Consider the following 15,940-nt stretch of genomic DNA (forward strand, 5'->3'; position numbering starts at 1 on the left):
AGCAGGTTTAAAATTTGAGTCGGAACACTGTCATAAGGTCTGGTGGTCAAGAATTTAGGTCGCTTCTTCTTCACCCCTTGCCAGTTACACAATGGCCACAATAAATATTCACTATCCCGATTCAAATCGGCTGCCTCGAAATCTGTTACCATTCGACTGGCATCAGTTGGGCACATTAGCTTCTGAGGTAGCTCTGCTTTGTTACGTGGAAAAACTGCTTCCAGTTAAGTTCATCAACCTGAAATTCATTGTAATATATCTGAGAATAATTTACACTACGTCGGCGAACAAAACCCTTTGCTGAAATCATTGATAATTTTTGTAATTAAACTTGCAATATAATCTAACACAATTGACTGGTTGTCATCGGCAGCAAATATCCCCATAAAGTTATGACTCATCGTCAGACCAAGCGAGAATGACAAACTGCGGAATATTAGGCCCCATCGTTCACCTGTTGACGTTGGAGCTAATTTCGCTGGCTGATCAGGTTAAATGTCAACGTCAGCTCATTAATCAGCTGCTCTGAATCTATATCCACTGGTCCTCGTACGATTTTTGAAATCAATCAAACTATAAATGAGTAATTAGTATTCATTAGTTAGTATTAACCAACTTTTAACATAAATTGTAGGAAGTCATACTTCCTAATAATTATTAAATACGCTGCACCAGTTGTACTGGTCTTTCTTTACATGTATATGATTTGTAAGAATCTGAATAATCTTGTTCCAAAATTTAAAGGTTTAATAAGCACTAGCTAGGTTTGTAGCTTTCCTTGAGGTCACTGTTTTGAAAATATAGCACTGTAACTGCTGTTTTCTTTGTGTAGTGTGGTAAACCAGTTTGTCACATGAGAGAAACCTTCTCGGCTTACAAATAATGAGTTAGACGCTGATCTGTAAACACGTTTCCATTTTGTAATAAAAACTTCAATGAGCTGTTTTAAACATGTAACTTACAATTGCAAACGGTAATCTATATATGAAAACGAAAACTTCGTCTAATATTACAGGACATCCACTGAAGGTGCCTTGTAACTAAGGCGAAACGCGTCTGAGTGCACAGGTTAAATACAAAAAAAAAATATTGTGCAGCGTTCAAAGGGAGCGTTTCCAACATTGATTCTAGGGTGCAACCATGTCACACCGACGAGTACGTACTCCTCTTCAATGGCTTCAGCCATTTCAGCTGGGTCGCATAATGGTCCTACGGGGGATGGATGGACGTATCGACGGATTGGTTCAAATGGCTCTGAGCACTATGGGACCAAACATCTGAGGTCATCAGTCCCCTAGAACTTAGAACTACTTAAACCTAACTAACCTAAGGACATCACACACGTCCATGCCCAAGGCAGTATTCGAACCTGCGACTGTAGCAGTCGCGCGGTTCCAGACTGAAGCGCCTAGAACCGCTCGGCCACCACTCGCTATACCACAGCATAATCCGCAAAAAGCCTCAGTGAACTTCCGATGTCATCCACAAGGTCATTTAGGTATATTGTGAATAGCAACGGTCCTACGACACTTCCCTGCGGCACACGTGAAATCACTGTTACTTCGGAAGACTTCTCTCCATTGAAAATGACATGCTGCGTTCTGTTATCTAGGAACTCTTCAATCCAATCACACAATTGGTCTGATAGTCCATATGCTCATACTTTGTTCATTAAACGACTATGGGGAACTGTATCGAACGCCTTGCGGAAGTCAAGAAACACGGCATCTACCCGGGAACCCGTGTCTATGGCCCTAGGAGTCTCGTGGACGAATAGCGCGAGCTGGGTTTTACACGACCGTCTTTAGCGAAACCCATGCTGATTCCTACAGAGTAGATTTCTAGTCTCCAGAAAAGTCATTATACTCGAACATAAAACGTGTTCCAAAATTCTACAACTGATCGACGTTAGAGATATAGGTCTATAGTTCTGCACATCTGTTCGACGTCCCTTCTTGAAAACGGGAATGACCTGTGCCCTTTTCCAATCCTTTGGAGCGCTACGCTCTTCCAGAGTCCTACGGTACACCGCTGCAAGAAGGGGGGCAAGTTCCTTCGTGTGCTCTGTGTAAATTCGAACTGGTATCCCATCAGGTCCAGCGGCCTTTCCTCTTTTGAGCGATTTTAATTGTTTCTCTATCGCTCTGTCGTCTATTTCGATATCTACCATTTTGTCATCTGTGCGACAATCTAGAGACGGAACTGCAGTGCAGCCTTCCTCTGTGAAACAGCTTTGGAAAAAGACATTCAGTATTTCGGCCTTTAGTCTGTCATCCTCTGTTTCAGTACCATTTTGGTCACAGAGTGTCTGGACATTTTGTTTTGATCCACCTACCGCTTTGACATAAGATCAAAATTTCTTAGGATTTTCTGCCAAGTCTTTCGAATTCATTGAACGCCTCTCGCATAGCCCTCCTCACACTACATTTCGCTTAGCGTAATTTTTGTTTGTCTGCAAGGCTTTGGCTATGTTTACGTTTGCTGTGAAGTTCCCTTTGCTTCCGCAGCAGTTTTCTAACTCGGTGGCTCTTTTCCATCTCTTACGATCTTGCTTGGCACACACTCATCTAACACATATTGTACGATGGTTTTGAACTTTGTCCACTGATCCTCAACACTATCTGTACTTGAGACAAAACTGTTGTGTTGAGCCGTCAGGTACTCTGAAATCTGATTTTTGTCACTTTTGCTAAACAGAAAAATCTTCCTACCTTTTTTAATATTTCTATTTACGGCTGAAATCATCGATGCAGTAACCGCTTTATCATCGCATCACGTGGGCTTCTGGCCAGGCTACCACAGACACGAAGACACTGTCAAGCATGACTACTTTGGGGTCGTAAAAAAGTTGACTGGGTAGTGGAATGGCCCTCTGACGTCTTCAGTGACGAGAGTAAAGTTCTCTTGAATGCAGGTGATAGTCATACACCATGGTAGACCTGGTGAGCTGTCTGTTCCTGAGTGCGTTCGCCAATGACATACAGGTCCCATTCCGACTTCATGGTGTGTGGGTGTGTGTGTGTGGGGGGGGGGGGGGGGGGGAGAGGGGGAGGGCTATCAGTTAAAACTAGCAGTCACTGTAAAGTACCCAGTCACTAACTATTGCCACCTATGATAACTCCGAAAGCATGATAGTAACTGAAAAGTTTGTGGGGACAACGGGGGCCATAATATGACGTTGGGTTTTTGTTGCTAGGATTTGAAGGTCAACTTTGTTTTTTTTTTTTTTTTTTTAACTGAGATGCTATAGTTTGGTACTTATTTTCTTATAGCGGCTATCGCGACGAATCCAATATTGTGTAACAGTAAGGCCTTTGAAGGTCAACGCATGTAGAAGTCGATATGATTCTCGTTTACGGAGAATGCCAACGAAATTCAGTGAGAGCTAGAGACTAATACGATGAAGGCTATCCTCAACCTCCTCAGCCTACACGTCGTATATTTAAATATGTGTATGATAAATTGAGAACAACTGGATCTCTAACGCATCGGAAACATATTTGGCAAAGGAGTCTTACTAAGGAGGAAACGGAAATTGGTATTTTCGCCACTGTGATTCGAGATCCTTGTGTTAATTCGCGTCAAATCGCAAGGGAACCTAGAGTAGTGTTGTTCATGTTCTGCATTGCCATAAATATCATCCTTACCACATCAGTCCCCACCAAGAAATCTGCCGATGGGCTCAACTTCAGATTCAGAGGGATGACACATTTATTAATTTCATTTTATTTACTGACGAGGCTATATTCACGAACTATGGAAATGTTAATTTACATAACATGTATTATTGGGCAACTGAAAATCCATGTTGGCAAGTTGCATACCAGAAACAATGGTCGGTGAATGTATGGTGTGGGATTATGGAGGAAAGAGCTATAGGCCCCTATTTCATCGAAGGAAATCTTAATGGTAGGAAGAAAACCATATTCCTACAAGAAACATTAGGTCTATTATTGGAAGAAATAATATAAGGAACAAGGAACAGAAATTGGTATCAACACGATTGGTGTCCGGCACATTTATCGCTGATATCTAGAAATGCGTTGCAAAGACAATTCCCAAATTGGACGCTTAGGAGTCGTGGCCGGCTCGTTCGCCAGACTTGACGCCTCTGGATTTTTTCTTGTGGGAATTCGTAAAAGACATTGTTTATAAAGACATTCCAGCTACACCTGAAGATATGCGAGAGGGAATTGTCAGAGCACTTGCTTCGATAAGTGCCGATGTGAAAAGGAATACCACTCAATCCATGATACGAAGATTGCAGCACTGCATTGATACCAATGGTCATCACTTCGAATACCTTCTGTGAATGGACGTTCATGCCACCTTTTTGACCTACATTGACCTACAAAGGCCTTGCTATTACAAGTTATTGAATCCGTCACGTTAGCCGCTATCGGAAAATATGTACCAAACTATAGCATCCCATTAAAAAAAAAGCAAAGTTGACCTTTAAATCTATATTAGTCCACCTAGCAACAGAAAAATTACGTCATATTATGGACCCCGTTGTCCCATGCTACTTTTGTCCCACAAACGTTTCAGCTCCTCTCACACTTTCATACTTTCGGAGTTATTCTTGGTGGAAATAGTGACTAACACTGTATTGCACAGGCTGTTATTTCCGTGGTATTGCCATTTCTTCCACAGGAAGGTGATGTCTTTTACAGCAATACAATGCACATCCTCAAATGGCTGATGCGATGCAGCCACGCTCTTCATGATGATTGACGACCACCTAGTTGGTACGATCACCAGATCTTTCGCGAACTGAAACGGACATAATGAAGCGGGAAATTATTCGTTCTCCAGGACCTGCAAGAACCACTGCAAAATCGCAACAAAACCATCAAGATTTTTGGGACAAGACAAGTACCACTATGATTGTTTGAGTGTGAGAATACACGCCAGAGTTGCCGCTATGGGGGTGTGCACTGTACAGTTATGCGACTATCTGAAGACTCCTTACTATGACATGGTCGTTTCATTTGATGTGAATCGGTTATGATATTTTCCTTCAATAATGAACTATCTGTCACCTCACTTGTCAGTAAAATTACATCCTTGAGGGTGATAATTTTTTCGGCAATGAAGCTTGCTAGCTTTAGAAAAGCTATCAGAAATAAATGCTAAGAAAAAAGCTATGTGTGTTTTATGGGCCCTTGAGTGATAAATTCCCGCATAGACCTTACGCTGTTATCTTCTGCCAAGACAGGAGATTTAGTTTTAAACGTTCTGTTCACATTTAGATCCTTAGAACACTAACTCAATTGAACTGGGACGTCCCAGGGTTCAAAGAGCAATTTCAGCATTCACAGCTAATGAGCTGTTGTGGTGTAGCTGCCCGTCCACTAGCATGTCACCCCAATACGTGTGCACCACAGTAGCGTCAGCAACAGCTACACAAGAAGGAGTTAAGATCCATTTATTGCAACACTTAATCCCGTAAGAAAGGAATACTGTGACCGTTCCACGCAGACTTCCAAATAGTCGTTCCGGTATTCGCTGGATTTCTGGCTGCTTGCTGGCTGAGGACTGCCGCATAAGCCCGGCGGGATCACCTATAATATCACGTGGAGGGATACACCCAGTCTGCAAGATTAGCTGCCACCGGTCCCGTTGACGAGCTGTTCGCTAATTGGCTTGCCGGGGGAGATGATGCCATCCGACGTTTGATTGGCTTCTGAGGAAGGCTTGGAAAAGTAGTTCCCCCGACTGAAGTACCGTCTGGAGGAGGCTGTCGCTGACTGCCTTGGTGAATGGCCGCGCCTGATAGGTAGGCCGCTGACGAAGCCGTGTTGTGCCGAGAGATGATGTCCGGCGAGTGCCGGGGAGCGTAATGCAAGCTATGGGCAACGCATTTGTGAGCGGTCTCATCAAATCTCAAACAAAATAAATTCCCTATCATTGCATCCCATGTTCCCTTTGCGTTTGTATTTCTGTGTATCACATAATTATCTCGAAGTTTTTATAGAATTTCTTACAATAAAAGGGCGCCCTTACGATAGTTTGTAGGGACGGTGGAGGGGGTGGGCAAAGTCTGGGATTTATGGAGTACTTCCAATATTTTGGAAAACGAATGCAAGAAGCCACTAAAAAGTTACTGTTCCAGCCGTGTCAAAAACGTTCGGCACACCAACTTTTAAACAATTTTGGAGAATGAAAAAGTAACCTGACTACTTTACATTTTTTTTCCTTTCCCTGAGAGCTAGGGGGTGAGGGAGAGTGAGGCACCCCTCCTTGCCCGCGGATATGGGTGTCTTTGCTTCTTCATAACTTTTATGTTTCTTTTCTCGTTATTTCACATTGGGTACTACATCACCTGTGTTCACGAAATATGCGATTATCTCACAATATACATGATTAGCACTACTTAGAACCAGTGTCATTCCGAAAACGTAGTAGGTTGGGGCGTGCTTCAGGTTGCATTAAATAATCAATCTTTTGACCCAACAATGAGGACATATCTGCCGAAGTGGAGTATAGAAAAGCGGAATGGCGCCACCGTGTTTTATAGTAGAGCTGACAATTTCATTTATTGTGTACAGTGTTCATCCACTTCCATTTATTGTACAATTCCCCATATTAAAGAATGTTGACTATATCGATCTGCAAAGTAACCCAATAATTGTCATAAAATATATGAATACATTTTGAGTTGCATTTAATAATTCATAGATTGTCTTATCCCGGAGTAGTCAAAATAAAAACGTTTACAGTATGTATTTATAATAGCCTTATTACAGCGAACAGAAGACGAACAAGGTTTAAATACTACATAGAAACGACCATATTCGAAATTAATAGAAATACACAGATTAAAATATTCCCTCCATGAAATTCACCGGTAGGGTAGATACAGTTGACCTTTTAGAATGTTATTGCACTGTACTTTGTTGGCAAACGAAGTCTCTTGGCCATTTCTGCTCTTGCATATTAGACATATTAATTATGCCTTTCAGTTTGCGCTGTGACCGTAGTTTTAATGCACTCGTTCATCAAAGGATTTCGTATAATAAACCAGAGTTGAGGTGACGGTTTTGAGCTAACGTACATCTCGGCTGCGAGAAAAACTGATTGCAATGAGTATAACTGAAAAGGAATACTGGCATTTTCTACTTTCTGGCGCTGTGAAGGCTGGAACATATCCTTTGCATGTCATTGTTTGATGTGAAACATAATACGTAAGCTGGACTCACACTTCTTGTAAGCATCTGCCAGCTGAAATCATGGTCCGGGCGTCGCCTGGTTTCTTCCTCGTCGTTCTGGCTATAATACGTTTATTGCACTTTTAAAATATGAGACCAACGGTGCTGTAAATATAAAAGCTTCCCCTTGGACCATCAACTTTTTCCTTCTTATGTTATAAGTAATTAACAAATAACAACATTATTGTCAGCTGAATATATATCTCCCCCCTCGCTATCAGGTCTTTCAGCACTATTTAATTCTTTTTTCTAACAAAGCTAACCATATCAAGGGAATGTTATTCTGCAAAAATTATTTGCAGTAAAGTGCCTCCTTGCCGGTCAATAATATTGACAGTATTTCACGGGGCGCAATAATATTGGCCGTTTAGGAGTGAGACAGAATTTTCGCAGTGATATTCAGAATACCAAAAAAGTTGGAAATAATTTGTTCTGCTAGGAGATATTGTGCCGTCTGCGGGCAGTATTGCGAAAATCTTGACACTCTCTCGCAAGCTACACAGGCCAAGTAGGTTACGCTTATTTTTGTTGTGTGGGAAATGAGTACAAAACAAGACGAAAAAATATTATTCTTAAAGTGCATCGAAATGTAAAACACATTGCGAAATGTTAGTAGAGATGAGTACAAAACTGAATTGTTGATAAATCGTTTGGTTTGTTGCTCGGAAAATAGAGGAGAAGGCCACGAAGGAATATTTTTACAAAAATATAATAAATGCAAAGTTATCAATAAAAGTATATATAGATATTTATCTCTGTGTATACGTTATTTACCCAAATGTAATCCTCATAAATAACGTACTATTGCGTGATAAGTTTCCACAACTATCTCTCAAATACTGTAATGTGAAACTGAGCTTGTAAATTTCAAGCTTCCAAAAGCAATGCCAGTAACAAGGTCTGATGAAACTAGGACTCTCATTGTATTATCTGGTTTCTGATGTTAGGAAAAGGGGGTCTCCACACATTTTTATCCGAATCGGGGGGAGGGATAAATGTCTATACAGTGCGTTTCACAATTAATGTTACATACTCCTAGAAGTTGTAGAGGGTAGATCAAGCTTTACACGGGAACCTACGTCCGAAAAAGTCATCCACCGACACTAAAGAGAGTCAAAGTTAAAGGCATCTACGCCTGATCTATACTCGTATACATACAGTGTGATTCCATGATGATGTTACAGTCATTCATGGCTGATGGGAATGATAAATGTATCAGTGTGAGGTAAGGGTCCCTGAAAAGAAAACGAACGAGTCGAAAGTTGTAAGTGATAACCATTCTGATACCTCTGATAGTGGAATACATGCATCGGTACTGTTGTTGCTAAGATTGTAGGGCAGGCAACATTTAGCGGTCATAATATGTACCAAGACAAGAATAAATGTGCAGTAAACATGGGTTCTAAAATGCATACATTAAGAGCTTCACGCACTTGTTCAATAGAAGAGATGTGCTTCATACTAGCGAAGATGAACAAGTGTCCACAGTTCCTAAGATATTCATTTTAGAGCCCATGATCATTCGGCATTGTTTCTTGTCTTGGTCCACATTATCTCCTCTGAAAGTTATATACGCTACATTTTCTATTGGAGGTATTGGAATGATTTTCGCTTACAACTGTCGAATGGTTTGTTTCCGGACCAGGAACCTTTACCTCAAAGTGATACATTTATGTCTCCATCATCTTGAAACTTTGTATCATCATCACGGAAATGCCTGTAGCGTCGTTGTATGACGTTTCCAAAATGTTCAAATGTGTTTGAAATCTTATGGGGCTTAACTGCTAAGGTCATTAGTCCCTAAGCTTACACACTGCTTAACCTATGTTATCCTAAGGACAAACACGCACACCCATGCCCGCGGGAGGTCTCGAATCTCCGCTGGGACCAGCCGCACAGTCCATGACGGCAGCACCTCAGACCGCTCGGCTATCCCACGCGGCGATGACGTTTTCAGACATGGTTCCCTATGTGGAACTTGATCTACTAAGTCTCCTCTACATCCTCTAGAAGTGTGGAACATAAATTGCGAAACACCCTGTATATGGAAAGTCAATATTTGGGGAGAATCATCTCCAGTAATGTATCAAACGCTGAACGAACAACACACAAAAATTTTTATATTATTATATGTTATATTATATTATTATATATTCAGTTCAAATATGTTTTTGTGTGTGCTCTTTGGGGTTCCTTGGACCAATTTTTCACCTGTCTTTCTGTCTGCTTGCAACATAGAAAAGCAAATATCACAGCAGCAGCGACTTCATCGCCCAACACCCCTAACTACAGTATTATTGCATCATATCATTGAAAACACAATTGACTATATTACTGAGAAGACTAGGGATAACTTCACCAATTTTCCACCATATTGTTGTGCAATATTATAACCGTGTAGGGCCTGCTCAAAAAAGAACTCTATGTATAAATTACGCTTTCTGGCGAGAATACGTCGGAAGGTGGTGAAGAAAGGACATTTTAAACTGATTGAACAAACATTGCTGATATCATGCCCAGCATCAAAATTGGTAAACGTTCTCATCAAATGAATATTATGCTTAAACTCAACAGAATCACTACATACACAACGCACAGAAAGAGTAGCTTCACGCCATTACGATACACACCCGTATTCCGCCTAGCAAACGTAGTCTTTGTTGCTTGCGAAAACTGAAATTCCTCTACACATTACAAACGCAGTACCTTAGGAACTCTCCGCATCTATGAAGATGAACGATCATTTTGCTAGAAAAGACCTGTAGGCTACAATGGATAGAAAGATTGAGCCATTACAAGACTGCATGAAAGTAAGAAGTGCAATAAATGATTAGGTGCTCAATCGCAAAATGTTCACTTGTATGTAGCATATTGTGCAACATCAATGAAATATTATTAGTAAATAACTTTGTAAACTGAAACGTTCTCTTATTCCAAATTTCTATGTAGTAGAAAATTGGGTAATGTATGTACTTAGTGTTGTTCTTTCACTGTTATTACTTGTTGGTAAGCGTTCTAAAACTTCCCTTTTTGTTAGGGCAGATTCGTCCTCAGGGTCAGCAGAAGACTCCAACACGAAAGGTCAAGGGCTAACCGACTTCGGGAAGGTGAGTAGTGAGCACAGCCTTACATATTTTTTTCTCCTTTTTTTTCACGATCATATATTATCTCTTTCTGTATGTGTGTGTGCGTGTGTGTGTGTGTGTGTGTGTGTGTGTGTGAGGAGCGGAGCGGGGGTGGCGAGAAAGGAATGGCCTGGTACTGGTCACCACGCAGCTGCACTGCCTGGTTTCCACAGACCTGAGAAATCGTTACATCCAATTTACCATCCAGGTGTTGACTGAATAAGCGTAGCTTTCTTGCCTGTAGCACTCAAACATGGTCGGAGAGGCTAGCCGTGCAGATGTTTCTATGATATTACTGAAAGTTTTCTATGTATTTCACTTATCGAAGAGGTTCCGGGCTTTGAACGGTCCATCTTTCTAGAATTTAGCTATTCTCATCTTCTAGCCACAGAGCAAGTTGCAGCAAACATTTCTGTGGTCTTCCAACTCATCGGACAACGGGACTTAATTTCTTACTATATTTTCCCTTTTTGCATATTATTCCGGTCTAAAGCTCATTTCTTTTTATTTTCTTTTAGTCTGTATTGTAATTTAAATGTTTTCACTCCCCTCCGCATATCGTCATTTTAAAATTATCCAGTGTCGTACAGCCTTAACGGATCTCACGAGTATCATTTCTGGTGCCTATATCTTACTATGTTTTATTCATCACAAACATTGTTGAGCCGTACAGAAGAACTGCTGCAACAACCATTTTTTAAAATTTCGTTCTTTTCAATTCCATCGTTTTTCTTTATGGTGAACTTCGGTTTGCTATCGACACAATCCGTATTTATTCTGTTCGTGAGCGATGTCATAATCAGTGTTGGGAGTTATGTCATAGACGAGGCGTCATGAAAGAGACAGTTGTTGAGCATTATATAGAGCCGTTTTCGTTGTGAGTTGGTAATGGTCTCTAAAGTAGTTTCGTTCAGTATTATTTCTCGGCTTACATTCATCGTTTACAAAACGTATCATATTGATTTGACTACTTCTTTCCTTGTTTTGGCCTACTAAAGGCCGTCTGAAATAGCTTTTGTGTTCTTTCCTCCTTTCATTCTTTCTAGTAGTTTTTAATTCTTTCTCTACGTTTTTCTCTGCTTTCTTGTGTTTGATTTCTCTTTATTTTCTCTTGCAAGCTCCTGAAACGTATCACTTTTGCTCTGAACTTTTCTCTTCTTCCTATTTCTCCCTCCATTACTATCATCTTTCTCGGGTCTACCTTCAGTCCTTTGATCTATGTCATTGATGTTTTAGGGTTTCCGTCAAAATGTTAAAACAATTCTCATTAAGTTAATAATAATTTTTCTTCCTTTGACCATTTTTATGTAGTTAAATTTATGTGCCCTATTGGTTTTCTTTGTTACAACACTTGCTACTGTCTGTTATGGTTTCCCAATTACACATCACCATTGTTCTTTGCTGAGGCTCACCTTGACAACTTGCTGGGAAGAGCAATGGAACTGATACAGTCAAAACAGTGATTCAGCAGGAGAACTATTCATTTTATGAAAGACGGAGTAAACACATCATACACATCTTGAACACTGCGGTAGATCTGTATCAAAAAATGTATTCCTTAGTGACGGAGTAGATATTAGAATTTTCTCCATTCTTCAACGCTTTCGTGAACAGACTTAGTTTTGTAACAGTAATAATAATAATGCAAGTAAAACAAGCAAGAAATTTGCCAGAACATATCACGGAAAGGTAGCACTGTAAATGAAGTAGTACATGAAAATTATTATTAACAGAAGAGTAAAGTAACCAGTCAAACATTTATGCTATTTAGGTTGTGGCGTCACATATGAGCATGATGAAGACATAGAGAGGAAGTTAGCAATGTTTGGGAACATATATGTAGAACAGTAAACTGGTGTCTAAAAAATAAAACGAAGAAGGAAACAAGACTGATATTTCATGAGACAATGGCAGACCCAATGTTTGTTTACAAGGTAAATCACGGATCATAAATAAATATCAAGAAAGGCACATGGAAGCAATGGAGGTGAGATTTCTAAGAGCAGTGAAGGGATGCATGAGAGCTGACAGAATTTAAAGGTAAGGACGTAAGGAAGAACTGAATATATTTAATATAGTCTCCAAAAAAAGGAACTAGGAGAACGTGGAACGAACATCTTGAAAGAGTGAGCGGAAAAGTTATATCTCCAGAGGTGAAGACTAATCGACTTGGGGGAACAAGTCAAGGAACACCGAGGAAACGATGGGAAACTTAACAAGATAAAAAGAGGACTAATAATCGAAGTGAAGACGATGGTGATGATGCTAATTATTATTATTACTAGCTTAGCGGCCCCTACATCGCTTTCGATGACTGCATGGTCTACTTAGAATTATCTGTTTTTCTTCAATCGAATTTTTCTCTTATTCACAAACTGCAGTTTCTTCTAAGCTTCGCACGCTATTTAACGGCATTGAAGCAACGTCTTTTCTGAATGTACTTCTGACTTAAGAGGGATTCTGCCAGCTAGAGTAGGAGATCTTGATTCATCCTGCCTTGTCAGTTCCTGTGGTGATATTGCCATAGATACGTTCAACCCCTAACAATTATTATTTATTATTAGCTTTAACGTGTTTTAATGTAAGGAAATGTTTGCATAAAATTTTCGTCCATTATGTAACTCCCCTTTAGATACTGAATTTCCGAGAACATTGAACCACGTATTTCTGTATTTCAGACCGAGAAACCCAACACCAGTTTCGTAGTTCTAGCTTCATAATTCTTTTTTTTTTTTTTTGATAAACTTTTCATTCCCAATTTCCTTAGCTGTAGAATTTCGAGAAATCCAGTCCTAAACGACGCCTATAATAAAGGTTTACACCCTAAACAAATTTTAAATATCTATCCTCAGCGTTTTGTGCTGGAAGACTTCTCCGTTTGTATTGTCTTTCTCTAATTCCTCCGATACTTCCTCTCAATTATCTTTCATTCTTTGAATCAGCAGCGCAAGGAACATATCAGTGTGATGAACGATGGGAGCAATATGTAGAGTAACATTACTGAATGCCATCAATATTTGCGATTATATTTTGAGATGATTAATTACACTGGTCGTTAATATTTCTACTGCTAGCAGAAGTCAGATGTCGTTTCCCATTTCACACCCCAAAAACTGAATAATCTTCTGTTCTCTTCCACTCCATACTGACGAACTTTTGTGGCATTAGAATTCAATAATTACAATAACAGCTAATTGTCAGGAATTTTATGTACGTATCTGGAAGGAAATATTGCAGCAATATGAAACTTGACTCTTACATCAATGCGAATACATTAACTGCAATAATTACAGTAACAGCTAATCATGAGGAATTTTATGTTCGTAGCTGGAAGGAAATGTTACAGTAATATGAAACCTGACTGTCACATTAATGTGAATACATTAATTTATTCTTTTACACAGTTTTGGTTCCACGAAGATAACAACGTTAAAAGCTTCTGGATTTTGCCTCAATTCATTTGGTGATACGTCAAAACCGAGTTAATTAGTTCTTCGTAACTGTGTGATAGCTTGTTGACCTGCCAGTTACTGTACTTGGTAGGGTCTTTATTTTTTCTTTCCCCAACGCATATCGAAGTTACGCATTAGACCGTAGAGTTCATTACGACTAAATCGGCGGCATCCACTTCAGGCCATGAACACTCCAGTACTCTCTCTAACGTCTAAGCGACAAGTGTACTTGAAAAAGCTAAATTAAATGCACATCTACCCAAGGTCAATTCGCTTCTCGCTTTTAACTGATTAAACTGTTCGCAGTTCAGTCCGCTTACTTACAGAAGTTCCCTCGCGCTTGAGCAGAACTGTGCTCCAGCAAATAAGCGTTTCCCCTGTGTTTCTCCTTCACTCCACGGGATATGCTGTTCCTCTTGGTCCACTAAACAAATCTCTCTGGTGACCGCTTCACGAGTTTGCGCCAAGTTCCGCTTATATCCGGCATAAGAACACTTCAAGACGTTCTTCTCGCAACAAACTTTTACTGCACGCGTAATATTTTTCGAAGAGACTTCTTCCAGTGCGAAGCTTAAAAACTTTGTCTTCTACTAGACACTAAGAACAAAGGTAGTATGCTTTCCTGGTGTCTTTATAGGTTTTTGTCTGAGATAACCTCATTCCCAATATCGCTAGAAGCCTCATATTTCATTGGTATTTCACCACGCTGGATGAACACCGGCAGTTCAAATAAAACGTATACTGGCGTTTGGGACGTTTTAGATACTTTACTGAGAAAAGAACACTGTAGAAATGGTAGAGCACGTGAAACTTCAAGAACCCCAGATCTTCTCCGTTATTCAGAAAATAGCGAAAGATTGTACACCTTCCGCGAAGAAGGATGATGGTTACTGATGGTGCAATTCTTACACAGCGACCCGCAATGCATGAAACACTGATCTTTGAAAGCTTTATTTAAGGAACCAAACAGCAATAATCACAATTCCGTAGGCAATGCGGAAAGCCGGTTGATTAAACAATTGTCACGGGAGTAAACGCGTAGTGCCCTGAGTAGTCTTCACATTCTGCGTTATTGCTTTATATGAAGAAAATTTACATCTTCTGGCAGTCTTCCTGATCGCATTCGTCTATTAGTCCTTTGAAAGTCCTGCGGAGTTTCTTATTTGCACTGCCCGTTGACTGTGATTTACACGTACAGCAAATGATTGATGTCTGAGTGGCCCATCTGATGACGGATGTTTCCATTTAAGAGCCCAATGCCGTCTGTTATATGCGGCTATCGGTGTAGACAATGCACGACTTTACTTGCTGGGCTGTCTCATTACGATACTTGTATCACAGGGATCAGTCATGCTGCGCCGCTTTAAAGCCCGTGTATTTAGCACAAAAGTAAGTCTGAAATACTTTTGAGAAACTAGAAAATTTGTCGAGTAACATACACTATGTGATCGAAAGTATCCGGACACCTCCAAAAAGATACGTTTTTCATATTAGGCGCTTTGTGCTGACACCTACTGCCAGGTACTCCATATCAGCGCATCAGTAGTCATTAGACATTGTGTGAGAGCAGAATAGGGGCTCCGCGAAACTCACGCACTTCGAACGTGGTCAAGTGATTGGGTGTCACTTGTCATACATCTATACGCGAGATTCCCATACTCCTAGACATCCCTAGGTCCACTCTTTCAGATGTGATAGTGAAGTGGAAGCGTGAAGGGACACGTACAGCACAAAAGCGTACAGTCTGACCTCGTCTCTTGACTGACAAAGACCACCGACAATTGAAGAGGGCCGTAATGTGTAATAGGCAGACGTCTATCCAGACCATCACACAGGAATTCCAAACTGCACCAGGATCCACTGCAAGCACTATGATAGCCAGAGGGGAGGTGAGAGAACTTGGATTTCGCGGTCGAGCGGCTGCTTATAAGCCACACATCACGCCGGTAAATGCCAAACGATGCCTCGATTGGTGTAAGGAGCGTAAACATTGGACGATTGAACAGGAAAAACATTATGTTTAGTGACGAATAACGGTAAACAATGTGGTGATCCTATGGCAGGGTGTGGGCTTCGCTAATGCTCGGTGAACGTCATCTGCCAACGTGTGTAGTGCCAACAGTAACATCGGGAGGCAGTGGTGTTATGGTGT

General features: G+C 40.5%; 1 protein-coding gene across 1 annotated transcript in view; it reads left to right on the top strand.

Moving 5' to 3' along the window:
* LOC124803231 (dipeptidase 1-like) overlaps window positions 1-15,940 on the top strand; it is a 638,586-nt gene that overhangs the window by 378,110 nt on the left and 244,536 nt on the right. The window contains exon 9 of the mRNA XM_047264411.1: window positions 10,249-10,318. Coding sequence (XP_047120367.1) covers window positions 10,249-10,318 — 70 coding nt within the window. The remainder of the gene's footprint in view (window positions 1-10,248; window positions 10,319-15,940) is intronic.

The sequence above is a fragment of the Schistocerca piceifrons genome, chromosome 6 (assembly GCF_021461385.2).
Source record: "Schistocerca piceifrons isolate TAMUIC-IGC-003096 chromosome 6, iqSchPice1.1, whole genome shotgun sequence".
Lineage (NCBI taxonomy): Eukaryota > Metazoa > Arthropoda > Insecta > Orthoptera > Acrididae > Schistocerca > Schistocerca piceifrons.